General features: G+C 39.2%; 1 protein-coding gene across 2 annotated transcripts in view; it reads right to left on the bottom strand.

The window, feature by feature from the left end:
- Positions 1 to 10,079: 10,079 nt before the first annotated feature.
- TBC1D8B (TBC1 domain family member 8B) overlaps positions 10,080 to 19,320 on the bottom strand; it is a 72,960-nt gene continuing 63,719 nt past the window's right edge. Inside the window, exons 17-21 of one of the 2 annotated variants that reach the window (XM_024749584.1) lie at positions 18,548 to 18,613; positions 16,590 to 16,673; positions 15,043 to 15,099; positions 13,592 to 13,689; positions 10,080 to 11,751 (exon numbers count right to left, since the gene is read on the bottom strand). In XM_024749584.1, the coding sequence (XP_024605352.1) occupies positions 11,356 to 11,751; positions 13,592 to 13,689; positions 15,043 to 15,099; positions 16,590 to 16,673; positions 18,548 to 18,613 (701 nt within the window). In that variant the 3' untranslated portion in view covers positions 10,080 to 11,355. The remainder of the gene's footprint in view (positions 11,752 to 13,591; positions 13,690 to 15,042; positions 15,100 to 16,589; positions 16,674 to 18,547; positions 18,614 to 19,320) is intronic. The other variant, XM_024749585.1, reaches the window with a different exon arrangement.

Here is a 19,320-nt window from a genome sequence, read left to right as displayed (position 1 = left end):
AAAGTGCTCTAAAATAGTGGAAAAAATTACAAATAGTCTATAAAAGAATTACCACAGGCACAAGAGCAACAGTAAAAATGGTAGAAGACATCCCAACTGACCAAAACGTTTGCTGAATGAAACATAAAAAGTAAGATTAAAGGAGAGTAATGGGGGGCTTCCCTGGTGGCGCAGTGGTTGAGAGTCCGCCTGCCGATGCAGGGGACACGGGTTTGTGCCCCGGTCTGGGAAGATCCCACATGCCGCAGAGCGGCTGGGCCCGTGAGCCATGGCCGCTGAGCCTGCGCGTCCGGAGCCTGTGCTCCGCAACGGGAGAGGCCACAACAGTGAGAGGCCTGCGTACCACAAAAAAAAAAAAAAAAAAGGAGAGTAATGGGAATAAAAATAAAATTATTAAAAGTACCACAGGGAGAGTCATATAAGAAGACTGTGGACTCATGGAAGGACAGGAACTTGAGGGATCAGCTTCAAGAGTAAGTGAGGAAAAAGACAGGAGCGGTGAGATGGCAGATGGCTATGTGCTCCTTGATACGGACTTTCTCTCCTATAACCTCACAAATCTTGAGGGAAAATACAAAAGTCATCATGTACTACTTATTGTATTTTGATTTCTTTTAGAAGATAGTGAGAAGGATGGAGTTTTCGGCCAGGTTCTGATTAGAGGCACCAGAAAGCCTGTGTGTGTTTAGAAGCAGAGAATGATTCAGAGAAACACAAGAAAATAGAGACAAAATCACAGAAAGAACTCTGGATTTCCTGTGATCCTGGAATTGGGGTTCAAGGCAAATATACCAAATCTTTGATGAGGTAGATATGGTAGCTTGGTATTCAACTCCATTCTACCCTCATCCTAGTGTGTCATGCAGTTGATAGAAAGTATATATAGACACACACACTCACAAATACACACTTTCCAGATTTCCTTGCAGCTGAGATTCTGAATATGATTTAGGTGCAGCTAATCAGATGCACAGGCATGAGATTTGGAAGGTGTAACACGGCTTGTGCTTCATTTCTGCTGCCAAGCATAGCGGTTGAGATGTTTAGTTATTCTGCAGGAGGGTTAGCAGAAGTCCCACGGTCCAGTCATTAAATACATGGGCGTCAAGAGGCAGTGCACGTGGCACCCATTTTGCTGGTGCAGGTTGTACTATATGTGGCATGTTTCTGGAGCTGGTGGCAGTAGTCATGGCTTCCAGATTGTGGCAATAGTGACATGGCTCTGGAGCCAGAAATTTCTTGACTATATGGAGAGATAGCAGCACTCTTTGATGGCTTGGTTTTGTGATGTGGCCTTGAGAATCATTTTTTTAATTTATTTATTTATTTATTTATTTTTGGCTGCGTTGGGTCTTTGTTGCTGCACTCGGGTTTTCTCTAGTTGCGGCGAGCGGGGGCTACTCTTTGTTGTGGTGCACGGGCTTCTCACTGCCATGGCTTCTCTTGTTGTGGAGCACGGGCTCCAGGCGCACGGGCTTCAGTAGTAGTGGCACACGGACTCAGTAGTTGTGGCACACGGGCTCAGTAGTTGTGGCGCACGGGCCTAGTTACTCCGCGGCATGTGGGATCTTCCCGGACTAGGGCTCGAGCCCGTGTCCCCTGCATTGGCAGGAGGATTCTTAACCACTGTGCCACCAAGGAAGTCCCAAGAGTCATTCTTGAAGGCTCAACATAGCATCTGTTTCTTCAGCCCTCCTAAATATAATTCTATACCTATTGATACCCTGTAATAAATTGCTTCCTCGTTAAACTAGCTAGAGTGGCTTCTGCTCTCTGAAACTGAACCATGACCAATGAAGGATGTAGTACCAGGAGTGCTCAGAGGCGATAGTGTTTCAAGAAAATGGGGGGATTTCCCTGGTGGCGCAGTAGTTAAGAATTTGCCTGCCAATGCAGGGGACAATGGTTCGAGCCCTGGTCCAGGAAGATCCCACATGCTGCAGAGCAACTAGGCCCGTGCGCCACAACTACTGAGCCTGCGCCCTAGAGCCTGCAAGCCACAACTACTGAAGCCCGCGCATCTAGAGCCTGTGCTCAGCAACAAGAGAAGCCACCACAATGAGAAGTCCGCGCACCGTAACGAAGAGTAGCCCCCGCTCGCCACAACTAGAGAAAGCCTGTGTGCAGCAACAAAGACCCAACGCAGCCAATAAATAAATAAAAGTTTATTTAAAAAAAAAGAAAAGAAAATGCAGAACTGGAATTGATTAGATAGCCTGATTGGATTTGAAAGCAGTGATAATTCTGTTAGTATTAGAAGATGAGATACTGGTAGTTCATGACACATAATGGCAAACCAATCAAATCATCACTGGTGGGCATCTACAATGAAGTGCCTGTTGAACGCAAGGCTTGATGGTCCAAGTAGCTGCTACTACAGATTATTTGGGCACTAATGATGAACTCAAGAACTATGGAGTGGGAAAACTTCTAACTGTGCTGTAGAGGTTTAAAAAAAGAAAATGGCAGAAAATGGCAATCTTAGGATTTAAATTCCCAGCTCAAGAAACAGAGGACAGTAAGTTTGTATTCTCTTATCTCTTGTTGACAAAGACCCCAGACCGGTTGGAACCAGAAGGTTGATGATGCTCACTCCCACTTACCTGACCACCAACCAATCAGAGGAATGTCCACGAGCTGCTCATGCCATCTTTGAACCATTACTATAAAACTTCTCATTACCCCCTCCAGGTCAGGACAGACAGTTTTGAGGGCATTAGCCCCTTGTGGCCCCCTTTGCCTGGCAAAGCAATAAAGCTATTCTTTTCTACTTTACCCAAAACTGTGTCTCCAATAATACAGTGTCGGGGTACAGAGGCTAGATTCGGCTTCACATAGCTGAAAATTAGAGTCTTATCCTATGGGTTTTTGAATTGCAGTATACATTGAACTCACAGCCTTTCCAGGTGTCACTTTTGGGAAAGTAAGGGCATTTGTTTGGCTAGATGAGACCTCCTAGAATAGAAATGAGGATGTTTGGGTGAATTCAGATGACTCTAAGTACTTCACCAATGAGACTTCTTTGCCCTAGAAGCATCCCTAGTTTGATGAGGCTGGTCCTGCCTTACCTGAACACCCTCAGGTTACTTGCGAGGGAATGCCAATTTTCCTCACGTACCATGCCTACCACCTCTCGTGGCTTCCAGACCTATAACTAGAGTTAGAACACAGTATGCTCCAAGGATACAAATATAAGTCTGAACTGGAAGGAGGAAATTGCAAAATTTTGCTAACTTATAATGGCAGAAATTTGGAGGATATGTGTAGGAATGTATTTTAAGGATACTATACCTTGGAGGAAGGAATGTAATTTTAGATTGGACCAAATATATCAACACCTGAATACTTACCAGAGGTTCTGGATTCAATTACTAGCTTGCCCAATTGGCAGTGGTTCTATTTGCTTGGTTGGTTGAAGCCAAGGCTGAAAATCAGCCCATAGTAAATGAAGTTGATATGCCAGGTATCCTTGGTATAATGTAGAGGAAGTTCTCCAAAGGCTTAAGGAAATAGAAACGTTGGAATACATTTATGATGTATGATCCACTCACCTACATCCTAACCATGTCCCCCAACAGGACCTAGGGGATGTTCTCTTCCCCAAGACATTGAAAAATACACTCATGAAAGGAGCCTTATCACTCTTGGAACATGCTACAGTGGTGGTCTTGAGTAGGCCAGAGATAGAGAGGAGAGAGGCTGCCACTGAAAGTAATTTGCTAATTTCAATGAGAATAATGGAATCTTAGAATAGCAAAGAACAAGCAGCAGCACTTAATGACCAGAGATGGGGTGAGCACGGTGAACATGACAGAAGCATGGTCAGAGGAGTAATCTGAATGTTTTTGACCTGCAGAGAAATTTGGTAATGGCTAATTGTTCTTCAGATACTTTAGATGGAAATAGATGAGCAACCTACTAATTCCTACTTGATCCGCGTAGCCGAAACAGTTCTCTCTGGTGAATAAAGATCTAATTTGAGTTATTATGATGGAGATTCATGGCCTCTTGAAGCCGAATCCTGCCTCTGTACCCTGACACTGAATTAAATCTCGGACAGAGTTTTGGGTGAAGCAGAAAATAGCAGCTTTATTGCTTTGCCAGGCAAAGGGGGCCACAGCGGGCTAATGCCCTCAAACTGTGTGTCCCCGACCTGGAGGGGGTACTGAGAAGTTTTATAGTAATGGTTCAAAGAGGGCGTGATCAGCTCGTGGACATGCTTCTGATTGGTTGGTGGTGAAGTAAGTGGTCGTCAGCATCATCAACCTTCTGGTTCCAGCTGGTCTGGGGTCTACGTGCGTGTGGGCAGCATACAGTTAACTTCTCCCACCTAGTGGTGGTTTCAGTATCTGCAAAACAGCTCAAAGATATTGTAATATATGTCCCTCAAGGGGGAACCAGGACCCTGCCCCAAGGCTGCACTATTGTTTCTCTTGACTGTTCCTTCCTTGTCTCCGCATCCCCTTCCTTCCCTGATTAGCAACTGTTTGAACCTGCTCCCTGGAACCCAGGGAAGGTCATGGAGGCCGAATGAAGCCTGTTTCCTGTAATCAAGAAATGGGGGACACAGGAAGGCTTTTGTGTGCCCAGGAGCCCCACAGGGTCCTGCTCGATATGAGTCTCACCTATTTGCAGATATGAGTCAGTTCACACACCCAGAGGCCCTGGAAGGGAAAGCCAGGTACCCTTGAGGAAGGACTCAGCAATACCATAAGCATGTGTTGTAGATTTTCTTCCTAGATTTCCTTTATCTTTCTAGCCAGAGGGGCCTGTGGTCATTTACCAGGGTAGCCATGCACTGGGCAACTGGAAACACTCATACTTCTCAGTCTTTTGGACACTGACTATGAGTTCACATTCATCCAGGACCAGTGTTGAGGGCAGCGGGAGAGTTTAGAACACAACGGTCATCCATTGGTTGGAGTCAGGGCTCATGGAGTTAAGAAATATAATTTTACCCTGAATCCATCTACAATGGGTCCAGTGGATCTGCAAGTACATCATATGGTTCTTAGTTTATGAATGAATATTTGAAATAGCAATACCCAGCCACTGGCAGACCTACCACTTTTGCTCCCTGACCCGTGTAATAAGGGCTATTTATGGTAGGAAGGGCCAGGTAGAATTCACTGTATCTGTTAATACTGTATCCCTGGGGAAATCACACAGATGAGTGCCCACCAAAGATTTGAAGGATGTGTGTGTGTATGTGCGGTGGGAGGTGGTTCCTAGTACATCCTCATTTAACTTGCCTGTTTGGCCTGTGCAAAAGGTATGCAGGTCTTGGCGAATGATAGTTGATAATCAAAATTTAATAATTAATGCCAAACACGACTTTTTTAAAAGCTAGATAAATCGTAAGAAACTGCAGAACATTGGCAACACCAAGATCTTAAAAGCAGCCATAAAGAAAAGACATTACCCTCAAAGGAAGACAAACAGAATTAGAGGCTAGGAAATCTACTGCTTGGTGCTTTTGGGATGGCGGAAAATGTGTAGTTCTGACGACAGAAATGGAAGCTGCAGTATAATGTGAGATTAAGGATAAAATGCCCTTCTGCCAGTGATTGGAAGCCCAGGAATGTAGCTACCAGGACAATTTGCTTACCTGACCTCGAGGGATTCAGTGCTACAGGGCTCCTGGTGTCACATGTATCAATCTTACTTTAGATAGCCAATGAAATAGATTGTGGCTGGCAAAAGCAGGAAAAGACTTTATTGAACTGTTGGAGCTCAAAGATGCACTAAGAAGCTCCCCCCTCAAAAAAAGGGGAGACGAAGTCTGGGCATCCACAAGCACCTTAAGTCCTACTTCGGAACCAGAGTGTTGATGTGGAGATGCCACCACTGCCACCAGAATGTATTCTCCACTTTCCCTCCTGCTTTGCTATAGATTGAGAAATTCAGGCAGAAGCATCTGATTAACCAGTCCTTGGTCACATGGCTACAAGGGGCAGGGATTCTGGGAAAGCAAACATCTGGTCTTTTATATGCTGGGCAGAAAACTGATGAGTGGTTGTTAGGGGTGGGGAGAGAGTGGTGACTATGAAGGGATGGACCGTATGAGGGAGTTTTATGGGGTGAGGGAATTCTAATTGTGCTCTGTATTCTAATTGTGGTGATGGTCACAGGAATACATACCTGCCTTAAAAATTCATAGAATTGTACACCAAAAAGTAGTTAATTTCTTGTATAATTTAAATAAATAAAACACAACTATGGTCTGATGACCAGTTGCAGAAATGAGGACTGCAGTAGCTACCCATAGTTTCTGCCTTTATCTTTTAGGTACATAATTATATAGAGTAATCAATTTATTTCCCTACTTCTCCTCTACTATTTTATATAAGGTGAGTTGATAGTAGTTAACTTTTTGTAGTCCACATGTTACAGGATATCAAGATGGGACTGAGATTGAATTAGGAGGAGTGGACATTACCCATCGATGGATCCAAGTGACCAACAGAAACTTGGATTTTCCCTTAGGAGAGAAGATTAGTGCATTTTTGTTGGTATGAGGGAGATTTATGTTATGACAGGCAGCAGCATACCACTGATGCTATTAGTTCTTATGTAGAAGTATGGGAAGAAGGGTGTGCTGCGTGGGAAAAGAGGTGAATAACATAGATGCTTGTGGTGGACAGACTCTACAACGCACCCCCTATAACCCCTGCCTCCTGATGTTCATGCCCTGTGTAATCCTCCCCCCTTGAAAGTGCATGGGACCTGTGACTTGCCTTTAACCAACAGAATATGGCAAAGGGGATATGTCACTACTGTGAGACTATATTATTATTTTTAAACACCTTTATTGGAGTATAATTGCTTTACAATGGTGTGTTAGTTTCTGCTTTATAACAAAGTGAATCAGCTATACATATACATATGTTCCGGTATCTCTTCCCTCTTGCGTCTCGCTCCCTCTCACCCTCCCTATCCCAACCCTCTAGGTGGTCACAAAGCACGGAGCTGATCTCCCTGTGCTATGCGGCTGCTTCCCACTAGCTATCTATTTTACATTTGGTAGTGTATGTATGTCCATGCCACTCTCTCACTTCATCCCAGCTTACCCTTCCCCCTCCCCGTGTCCTCAAGTCCATTCTCTACATCGGCGTCATTATTCCTGTCCTGCCCCTAGGTTCTTATTATATAAGACGCTACCTTGCTAGCAGACTTGCTTTAGAAACTCTCCTTGCTAGACTGATGAAGTAAGTGGCCATTTGAGGGCAGCCCACATGGCAAGGTTGGGCAGCCTGAAGAAGTTGAGGGCAGTTGCTGGGAGCTGAGTAAAGCCTCTAGGAGCTGAGGGTGGCCTCCAGGAGACCACCTACAAGAAGCTGGGGCCTCCAGACCTATAACCATATGGAAATGATTTCTGTCAATAGCCTGAGTGAGCTTGGAAGTGGATTCTTCCCCAGTTAAGCCTCTACATGAGAACCGGCTTGGCTGACACCTTGGTTTTGCAGCCTTATGAGATCCTAAGCCGAGGACCCAGCTAAGCTGACCCCAGAGGCCTGACGCATTGAAATGGTGAGATAATGTGTGTTGTGATAATTTGTTACACAGCAAGAGAAAGCAAATATAGTGCTCGATGTCCATTCCAGCCTCTTAGTGTGCCTTCCTGTACTGCAGGGGCTAAAAAGCTAAGAGGACATTTCCCAGATCCCCTTGCAACTAAAATTCTGGAGATATTACAGGCCAATGAGATGCACACTCGTGAGACTTAAATGGCAGAAGGAAGGTGGAGACTAAGTTTCTGCCATTTCTGCTGGTAAACATGGTTGTTCAGATGTTTGGTTGTTCTATTGCAATTTAGTCACTAGCTTGTGGGTGCTGAGAGGCAGGATGCTTGGCATCCATTTTGCTGGTATAAATCATAGCAGGTGGAGCGTGGTTCTGGAAGTAGCAGCTGTAGTGCTGGCTTTTCATCATGGAGTAGGAAGTAGCAGTTTCCTAACAGCAGAACAATTAGCAACTCCCTTGGTGGCTTGGTTCTGTGGTATAGTCTTGGAAATTGTTCTTGAAAGCTCAATTTAGAGTCAGTCCTCTTGATAATTCTGTAAGCCACTTAATATCTGGTAATAAATCTTTTCCTGCCTAAACTAATGAGAATTAACTCTGTTCTCTGCAACTGAAACTTAACTAATATAGGAGGGAAGTCCTCAAGTGATAACTGAGTTAAGTATCTATAAAAGTACATCATAATAAATAATAGTAAGATCTTTAAGTAAGCCATTCTTCATATTTATTTAACAGATTTTTAACATTTTTTTATAAAGACCAGTAAAGCCACCTTAACAATTTAATGCATAAGGTATAATGCACTAGTTCAGTGTGACACAACTACATAAGATTTTAAACATTAAGAACAACCCATTTGCTTAACAAGGTAGCAACTACAAAACTATGTGTTCAGCTTATGTCTCCTGCAGACTCAGAAAATAAATGTTCATCTTTTTAACTTGCATTTATAATCTTTCTGCAATTCAGAAATCTTTAGGTATTCAATTTTAATTAATCTAGGCTAAAATACAATACTAAGTAATCTTCAATATTCTGATTTAAAAATCACCAAATATTAATAACGTATGTTCTTAAGAAAGTATCTTTTTTGTAAATACAATTGACAAAATGTTCAACAAAGTATGTGCAATAGTGCCTTTGTATATAAGCATAGAGCCTTGTGTCTTTATAGAGCTACTGTAGTGTAATTTAACAATCATTGCTTAATAGCAGATGTGCGATAGTTCACAGATAAACTATTAACTAAACTCTAAAATTTGGACATGTTTCAGGCAAATAGTTTCTGAGAAAAGGCACAGATGTTTATTTACCAACCATCTCTTTAAGTGGTAATTTCCTTGAGAAGACAAAGTTGACAAAATAATTTTCAAGACACTACTAGTAAGTGTCTGGCCAAGCTCAATTTACAAAATTTTCAGAGGGTCAACTTGAAAATTCTTGAATATCTCTGAAAATAACATATCCTGTGGTGATGAAGCCCTCTGTGTTAGGCTTTGTTCACAGTGGATTCTTGCCAAAGGCTGACTATACCAATTCTTTTCCAGAAAGGGAGACTTCTTGGGTTGTCCTAAAGGATATCTGCCCTTTCATTGTTCCAAATCTGAAAAGTCAAAAGGCTTAAAACCAAAGTCTTTTGTGAAGAAAGAAGCTCCAGTGGATGACTTCTCCCCACAATTTCCTAAATCAACTGATTAATAAATTGTTCTTATCAGAAACAGCACAGAAGATTGGATAGGTGTGTTTTTTTTCTTTAAAGTGCTAACAAAGCCCATTATCTCTAAATGAACTTTCATTGTAATGACTGAAATATAAGCAGCATAAAGTATATAGAAATTACACATCTAAATCAAATAGATTACAACTTTTTAGATAGATGCCAAAATTCTATACATTATCTTAACAATCATTACGCACAAGTACAGGCATACCTTGGATGTTGCAGGTTTGGTTCCAGATCACTTCGATGAAAGCAAATATTGCAATAAAGCGAGTCACATGAATTTTTTGTTTTCCCAGGGCGTACAAAACTTACGTTTACACTATAGTGTAGTCTATTAAGTGTGCAATAGCATTATGTCTAAAATAATGATGTACATACTTTAATTAAACATTTTATTGCTAAAAAATGCTAACCATCACCTAGGCCTTCAGTGAGTCCTATTAGTAACATCAAAGATCACTGATCATTTAACTCTTTTGTCATTTACAGACAGTAAATGGGTGCACTCTGATGCTTTTGCAAAAATGTTCCTATAAAAGGGTTTCATCTTCAAGGAATTCATGGAAAAGACCGACAAGTACAGGTTTCTGGTAGCTGACTATACTGCTGAACTGAATAAATAAGCATTTTCAGAACTCTAATGGAAAACTGATGAATTCATAAAAATGCTAGCAAAAGATCAAGATGAAAAAAAATTAATTACATGGGACTGAGTGAACTGATGAGGATGATAATAATTTTTGTGACTTTCTGTTTGAATAAAAAAAACCCACAAGGAAAAAAAAAAAAGACCACTGATCACAGATCACCATGACAAACATAATAATAATGAAAAAGTTCCAACCATTGCGAGAATTACCAAAATGTGACACAGAGATGCAAAGTGAGCAAATGTTGTTGGAAAAATGGCACTGATAGACTTGCTCAACGCAGGGTTGCCACAAGCCTTCATCTTCAGTAAAACTGTAGTATCTGTGGGAATTCCCTGGCAGCCCAGTGGTTAGGACTCTGCACTTTCACTGCCGAGGGCCTGGGTTCAATCCCTGCAGGCAACTAAAATCCTGCAAGCTGCAGCAGCCAAAAAAACCCAAAAACCAAAAAACAAAAAAATGTCGTATCTATGAAGCGCAGTAAAGTGAAGCACAATAAAATGAGGTATGCCTATATACTTTACGAACTTGCCAGACTAATACAATAATTCAGTCTATCTAACGTAACTTAAAATATGACTGGTGAAAATCCAAAATCTAAAACTAGAACCAAAGCAGTCTCAAGCTACTCTGAGACAAATGCCACAAAGAGCAGTGCTCGGAATTTCAAGTAATTTCTCGGTCTAATGAGAGACCTGTACACAGTTAATTGTACTGTTTATTAACCCTTCTGAATTGGCTGGCTTTAACCAGCTCAAATCCAAATCCAAAATCGTTTTTCCTTGTATCGGCCCAGAGTTTTGAGTTCTTTATTTTTATCAGTAACAGAGCTACAAGTGTGTCAGCAGCTTCTGAACTGCTCAGGTAGGGAGAAGAGAGAATTCATTAAAAAGCCATTTATTATTAGAAGACTGAATGAGATTAACTTTAAAAAGTTAATATTATTTCAGTTAGCTAACGTGAAAATGAGGTTCCCATATGGTAATCTTCTAGATAATTAAGGCTACAGATCTAAGAGCCTGCTTTTCTAAAGCATTCTAATAGGACTGAGGCAATTTGGAAAGTAGGATTTATCAATATGATGTGTCAGCATCACTAACACTCAAACATAACACCACATTTTCAAAAATCATCAGTAATTCATATGTAAATAGCGGCACAAACTAGTAATTTCCTTGCTAAAAGTGATATGGTGGTGCCCTCTGGTGGTAAAATTTAGCATTTAGCATACTCCCCCTGATATTGCATACCTTGTGAAATATAAAAAGTATATTTGTATTAGAGAATATCAAAATTAGATAACACCACAAAGGAATGAATCATTGTGCTTCCAAATATCTTCTTTTTAACCTTCAAATACATTGGTAACAAGAAAATCCCTGATCCCTACTCCTAGAAATCAAGCTGACGCCTATGAGAATCTTGGTAAATGTCTATAATAAGCAATTCCTGTTAAAAGATTTACTTCCTGGTTCTAGAACTTAACTGAGAGGTTTTTGCATTTTCTAGTTTGGCTTTTAGATCTATGGGTTTCTCAAAAAACTTCACCAATGCTGGTTCATTCAACAAAGAGGCGAGAATCTGTTCAAATGCAAATGACCACTGAGGTTCTTCCCTGAGAGAGGAGGGATCTTTCTCTGAGTGGCTCTCTGTTTGCCCCTCATTGGGTCCTCCAGAAGCACAGACTGCACCAGACAATCCTTTGGTTGATGACGCAGGGTTATGGAGTTTCCTTCCAACTTCTTCCATCCTGAGCAAAAGGCTGGTTACAACAGCAATGGCTTGATATAATGACTCTTCTTCAGGGTCCCCGTGAAATAAGTTATATAGTGTCTTTGAAAACTGAATAAATTGTGACTAGAAGACACAAGTTAGAAATATCACATTTGATATTAGACTTAGCAAATATCAGGAGAACTTAGAAGTGAATAGTCTTCTATTTAGAATTTGTACCATATAACCTTCACCACAGAAGTTATAAGAACTGATGATTAATCCACAAATAAATCTTGATTCTAGAAAGATGGGTATGAACGATGAAAGAAAATTCCACTTAAGACTTCTCATCTGTTGCCTAATAACAGTAAATTATATACATATATTATATATACAATAATTCTTGGACAGTATCTGCCAGCATTCCATCAATGTTAGGTGGTACTTTTAATTAGGCAAAGTCCCATATTTCCTTACATGTAAATCATTCATTCATTAACCAATCTTAATGAACAGATTAAGAATGAGTTCCCCTTGATCTCCCCAAAGGGCTAGAGTAGGCAGCTCAACTAGGATGACTTAAATATAAGGAAGAATGTTTTGGGACCTATCTAGTAGTACAAGGTAGCTCTAAGGAGCCCATGTGGACATGTTTCTCTTTAAAGGCTAAGGTGGGGCCCAAGTAAAGAAATAACCTGGATTGTCTGCTAATTGCCTCTAGATAATCCATAGACATTCCTAGAAGATGTCTGTCAATTAAGAAAGAAACTATTCCAACACAAAAGTCCTATAAGTCAATCATGCTACCAGAAAAGTTTATATGTAAATAAAAAGCAAATAAAAAAGATAAACTTCATAAAAATGTATTGTACCATACTTTAAGTTTTATTTCTCTTTCTTTCTTAGTCTGTAATACTGTTTATTTATTAAAAATTTAGAATAAATATATCATGATTAATTTTAAAAAGGACTTATTTAACTATCAAATTACCTAGTCCACTGAGAAAAACTAGGCTATTTCACATTTCTCATTTTGGTAAAGTTCTGGGAATCCTCAGTATCTATACCAAAAGATTAAAAAATTTTTTTTAATTTATTTTTTGACCACGCCGTGTGGCATGTGGGATCTTAGTTCCCCAATCAGGGATCAAACCTGTGCCCCCTGCACTGGGAACGCAGAGTCTTAACCACTGGACTGCCAGGGAAGTCCCTATACCAACAGATTTTAATTAAAAGAATATAAGAACATATAATGACTGAATAGTGTGTAAGAAAGAGATGGATTTAGAATTGTGTCAATAGGGCTTCCCTGGTGGCGCAGTGGTTGAAAGTCCGCCTGCTGATGCAGGAGACACGGGTTCGTGCCCCGGTCCAGGAAGATCCCACAGGCCGCGGCGTGGCTGGGCCCGTGAGCCATGGCCGCTGAAGCCTGCGCGTCCGGAGCCTGTGCACAGCAACAGGAGAGGCCACGACAGTGAGAGGCCCGCGTATCGCAAAAAAAAAAAAAAAAAAAAAAAAAAAAAAAATAGAATTGTGTCAATAGTAGTCATTAATACTGTCTGAGCAGGTTTAAGATGATTAGGAACTAGGGTGTGACCTATTTTAATTATTATTCCCACTACCTAGCATTGGGCATGTCATCTAGTAGGCACTAAGAAATGTTTACTGAATAAGTGAACATTTCTAATAAAGCGGGAAATAAAAAACACTGAAATATATGTTATACACACATCTTTTCTATAGGTACAGATGTCACAGCAGGGGACTGTAATGAAACTCTAGATGCATTTAAATGTTTACAGTAGAAAATCATTTAAAAATTTACTCCCACTCTTCTATACTCATTTGAAACTTACAGAGATGATGCATAGATTATTTATTTTTGTAATAGCATGTTAGCTATTTTAGATTTGGATACACCCACATTCATTTATACAAAAACACACAAGTAAACCAGAATTTTTCTTTGAAAATACTATACCTGATTCATTCTTGGTAAATCCTTAATGTTTTCTTCTTTTTTCAAAAGCTCATCTTGCCATTGACTTAGATATGCTTGAATGTCAACTTTTTCTTTTCCTCAATGAGGGGAATAAAACCATTTCATAATGAACAGCCCATTATATTTTCCCAAATCCCCAAAAGAACAATTTTGATCGAAAGATATTTCATTGAGATATAAGATTCCCCATTTTTTACTCCAGAAATTGATCTGACTATACTTTTTATTTCACTCACTGGCTCTCAAAATACATTCTCCACTTCCGTTAAACTAAAACTTTTACTTTGGAAAGGCTGGGGACTAGAGGAAGAAGGATGCTTTTTAGATTAAACAGTACATGATGTAAATTTCATGTAGATGTTCTCATGCATACCACTAAGTTTAAAATAGCTTCTATATGATGTTCTTAGCATGCAGTTACCATAGCATACTATGGTGACTCTTTTTCAAAAATTCAAAACAGTACTTATTCATTCATTCCTTTGAAGAGTTTAATCACAATGATATTAATGGGACTTTATTAATAATTATTTAGATCTCTTAGAAAACTAGGATATACTGAACAACCTGGCAAAGTTATCATATTTAAGCAGATCTTCAGCAATTACTTTTTAACTAAATGTTACTCAAAAACATAAAAAGAATGATGGACCTTTGGAGAACAATTTGACAATCTCTATCAAAATATTAAATGTACATATTCTTTGTTATCCAGCATTCTCATACCTCTATGAATTTATCCTATCCTAAAGAAATATGTGCAAAAGTATTATAAAATGTAAGTATAAAAATGTTTGTTGGAGAATAGTTTGCAATATAATTAATTGGAGACAACCTAAATGTTCATCAATATTGAGCTAGTTACTGAAATAAATGATGGTACAACCAAACAGTGGAATACTCTGCACCCAGTAAAAGGAATAAGATAGATCCAAATGTACTGACATGAAAAGATGTCCATGATATACTACAAAATCAAAAAAGCAAATTGTACAACAATATTTATGAAATGTTTCTTTTTTAAAAGAGAGATGTCTGTATTTGTTTATACATCGAAACAGGTCTGGAAAGAATACAGACCAAAATGTTTTCACATTTACTTCAGGGTGGGGTTGGGTGAGGGTATGAGGATTTCTGTACCATTTAGATTCCTTTTATAAGGATTATCTATTACTTATGTAATTAAAATTAATATTTTCAAATAATAAAATTAAATAAATACAGGCCATTTACAGTTGTATTTTCTATAACTTCTGAGACGTAAGTATCAAGAGAAGAAGAAATTGTTAAACTAAAACAAAGGAACTGAAAAAGCTCTCAGGACAAATCAATCAATAGACTTTAAAAGGAATCCACGTTTCCCCTTTGTGTAGTTAACCCTATTTACAAAAACAATAATTTAAACTAAATGATACTCCTAGATCATATACCTTTTTCAGGGCTGTTTTTTGCTGACTCTGCTTCCTTCTCCTTTGCAGGCTTGGAAACTAGAGGAAAAGAGGACAATTGCATTTTGTAAAATATTTAACAAATAGCTTTTGAAAGTAAAATAATATTTTATATAAAGACTTATAAGCACACTTTATGTTCTTCAATTCATCAAACCAATTATAGCTAATCTGACCTCCTATCATTAGATGGCAAAGTATTCAAGAACTTTAAAAAGAACACTGGGGGAAAATCCATATAAAAAATCTCAGGGCTTCCCTGGTGGCACAGTGGTTGGGAGTCCACCTGCCGATGCAGAGGACACGGGTTCGTGCCCCAGTCCGGGAAGATCCCACATGCCACGGAGCGGCTGGGCCCGTGAGCCATGGCCGCTGAGCCTGCACATCCGGAGCCTGTGCTCCGCAACGGGAGAGGCCGCAACAGTGAGAGGCCCGCGTACCGCAAAAAATAAACAAACAAAAATCTTAGAAGGAAGTATACCAAATGTTAAGTATTTATTTCTGGGTGGTATGTGGTATTTTCTTCCTTGTGATTTTCTTTGAATTAAATTGTATTACTTCTTTTATTAGGGAAAAAAAAACACACACCGGAAGTCAAAAGACTGAGCTACTAGTCCTGATTGTGGTAAAACCTCATTGAAAACTCTTACACGAGTCACTTCTCCTTTCTTGGCCTCAGTGCCCTCTATATAATTAAGGGACTTGACTAGATGATTTGTAAGGTCACTTCAAACACTAACATACAGTAACATAAACATACATTAATAAGAACTTATCCCTCTTTAAGACATTCATATTTATGAAAAAGAAGCAAAAGACACAAAAATTAGCTCATAACCCTTCCAAATTATGTCTTGGAGACAGATTCATCCCGGTCTCCTACACCTACAGTGATTTATGACAAGTATTCACTGTTTGAATAATAGCTATGACCTTCAATCATCAAAGATTCTATTGTCTTCATCACATTTTAACAAGGCATAAAAAATGGTTGGATACCTTTTAGAAATTTCTGCTACAGAAGTAGAAACAAAATGTATTTTCTTTCTAATTCTCCAGTAAATAAGAAATTCCATAAATCAAAACCCAAAATGTAGTTTAGTTAATCAGTCAAATATTTATAGAGTACTTACCATGCATTTAGGACTGTGCTAAGTGTTATGGTAGCACAAAAGAAGTATAAGATATAATTAACCCAAATTTTACTAGTGGTAGCTGGGTAAAGAATGTTTAAGCCAGAAAGACCTCTGGATGACTAATAATCAAAACAGATAAATTTATTTATTTATTTAGGCTGCACCAGCTCTTAGTTGCAGCATGCAGGCTCTTAGTTGCGCCATGTAGACTTCTTAGTTGCAGCATGCGGACCTCCTAGTTGTGGCATGCAGACTCTTAGTTGCAGCATGCATGCGGGATCTAGTTCCCTGACCAGGGATTGAACCTGGGTTCCCTGCATTGGAAGCAGGGAGTCTCACCCACTGGACCACCAGGGAAGTCCCAATACAGATAAATTTAAAACAGATATTTACCATGGAGCTGACTGAAATAAAGTAATTCTTCCTTGGAAAGTTCATCTCCCTTTGAAGGGTCCTTATACTTCACTTCAGTATAAGCTGAAAACAGATAACCCAAATCACATTTATAACCATGAGGGACAGAAACGAGTCCTATAATAGATCAATTAAATCTGGGGGCAGAGAATCAAACAAAGGGTCCCTGTCAAAGAAACACATATGTGAAGAAATGTGGAAGTAGTATTACTCTACCGTATAGCAAATAACAAGAAGTACTTGATCACTTTGAGTTCTATTATTTTTCCAAATTTCTTGCTTTTTAATAGTTTTCCAAGAGCCACTACAAGTTGAAATTTTAAAATATGGGTTAATCGGATATACTCCAATATAAAATAAAAAGTTTTTAAAAATGTTTTAAAAATCTGGCACTTGGGAATCTCTGAACACGTGACCTCAGTCATTTAAAAACGTCTTTAATAAGAAGGAAAACACGAAGTTGAGTGCTCTAACAGATACACAGTGTTTTTTATATTTTTGATCCTTCTATTGAAAGTGTACTCATTCCATGGCAATATTAGACATTCTAATTTGACTTGACAATGTAAAGTCCTTCATAGTTATTATTTGGTTTGTCTTTTGTTTTAAATGCTGTGATTGTGACTTGAGTTTGTGAAGGGTTAAAGATGGCTTTTAGATTTCTGGTCTGGTAAAGAATGGTTCCCAGCTATCCTGGGAAGGCTCTAAAAGATCTTAGGTGTAGCTTTAGACAAATTATGAGGTACTTTTTTTTTTTTTTTGGTGAATCACCCTATCTAAGCTAAAAGGTACTTTTGCAATGTTCCTTTAAAGTCTAAGACTGGTTTCCCAATTATGGATCAGGCCTGGAAAAGGCTGCCTCCTAAGGTCAGAGGGAAATACTTAAGTAAAGTGGAATGATGTGGTAACATTAAGGCAGTATAGTAGAATAGAAAGAAACCTGTGCTTTGGAGTCAGACTTCAGTTTGAATCTCAGCTAACCAATTTATTAGCTATGTGATCTTCAGCAAATTTAATCTTTCCCTTAGTTTCCGTATCGTCAAAATTGGAAGGATAATACCACCTTTCAAGGATATCATGAGAACTAAATAAAAGAATGCATGTAAAGCAAACACCTCGACAGAGCAAGTGCTCAATAAATGGTAGCTTTTATTTTGCTTCCTTTTTTTAAAAAAAATATTTATTTTTAGCTGCATTGGGTCTTCATTGCTGTGCACAGGCTTTCTCTAGTTGTGGTGAGCGGGGGCTACTCTTCGTTGCGGTGTGTGGGCTTCTCTTGTTGCGGAGCATGGGCTCTAGAGCACAGGGTCAGTAGCTGTGGCACGCGGGCTCAGTAGTTGTGGCCCACGGGCTCTAGAACGCAGGCTCAGTAGTTGTGGCACATGGGCTTAGTTGCTCCACGGCATGTGGGATCTTCCTGGACCAGGGCTCAAACCCATGTCCCCTGCATTGGCGGGAGGATTCTTAACCACTGCGCCACCAGGGAAGCCTTATTTTGCTTCCTTTTCCAAATGTTTAATATCCCTGTTGCCTGGTCTCATTTTTCTGAATAATTTGTAGTATTTCACAAGTTTAGCAGTTTGTCTAAAGTTAAATTCAACTCTCTAATAACAACAACAACAATAAAAATTCAACATTATGACAATATTTAAATGATAGATAGTTCCTACACACAAACTACTTATCATTAAATTGATTGAACACTAACAGGAAGGAAACTTGTGAACCCATCTGTTGCACAGAAACTCTTCCATAGATGTCAGTGTAACTATATATCAGCAAAAATATTGCTAATATGATCCATGGGCCACAATGAAGCAATGACCTTATATCATATGGAAAATTACGTTATTTGTTAAAATGGAATGATATCTGTAATTATACTTGTTAAAATGGAGTCAACTCCTATATATCACTAACAACTGTTAAATTCTTACCTGGAGGAATATGCAGCTTAAAAAGCACCTTAAGCTTCTCAGTAAAACTTCCATTGTACATTATGTCTGTTCAATAAAATTAAATTGCAAATAATCACAGCCAAAGAACATTCAATCAATTCCAGCAACACAGATTAATTAAGACACAGATACTAGCCAGGAATTAGGATTCAGAAATCTTCTGTTACTTAAACTAACTGTTAAACAACTACCCAGTAGGCCAGATTCTCTCCTTGAAGTATATAAGCAAAATACCCTTTATCAGAGGGATAAATAAAATGCTCTTCTGCTGAACTCTTTCCCCCAATCCCAATCTAAAATTTACTTTTTCTTTTGAATGAGGCCTTATGCTTCATCTGAGGAGAGAACTCCTCTTCAAGGGGCAATCCCTGATAAGAAAGCATGCTAGGTTGTCTGGAAAAGCAAAGGAATGATATAACCAGTGGACTATCTACAGGCACAAAATGTTCATTGAATATTTCTCTACCACTTTTCTAGGCTATGTGGTTGGATTTTTACTGAGGGAGAACGTCCTCCTGAAGAATCCATGTGCCTGAAGGTGGGAAAATCAGGACATTCTCTTCCTTCATGTTAACCATTAAATCATCCACATCTAACAGCTTGTTTTTCTGGGAGGGTTGAGGCAAAATGAGATGAATATATTTAGACTTAGCAAAAAACAAAGAAAATGGTCCAGTTATTGCTAAAGTTGGAGACAATGTAAATCTGATAAAAAATCTGATATCAGGCTGATAAAATCTGACTAAATTGGC

This window comes from Neophocaena asiaeorientalis, unplaced genomic scaffold, assembly GCF_003031525.2.
Source record: "Neophocaena asiaeorientalis asiaeorientalis breed wild unplaced genomic scaffold, Neophocaena_asiaeorientalis_V1.1 scaffold850, whole genome shotgun sequence".
In the NCBI taxonomy this organism is placed as follows: Eukaryota; Metazoa; Chordata; class Mammalia; order Artiodactyla; family Phocoenidae; genus Neophocaena; species Neophocaena asiaeorientalis.
Note: the sequence above shows the minus strand (reverse complement) of the source record. Positions and strands in the feature narration are given on the sequence as shown.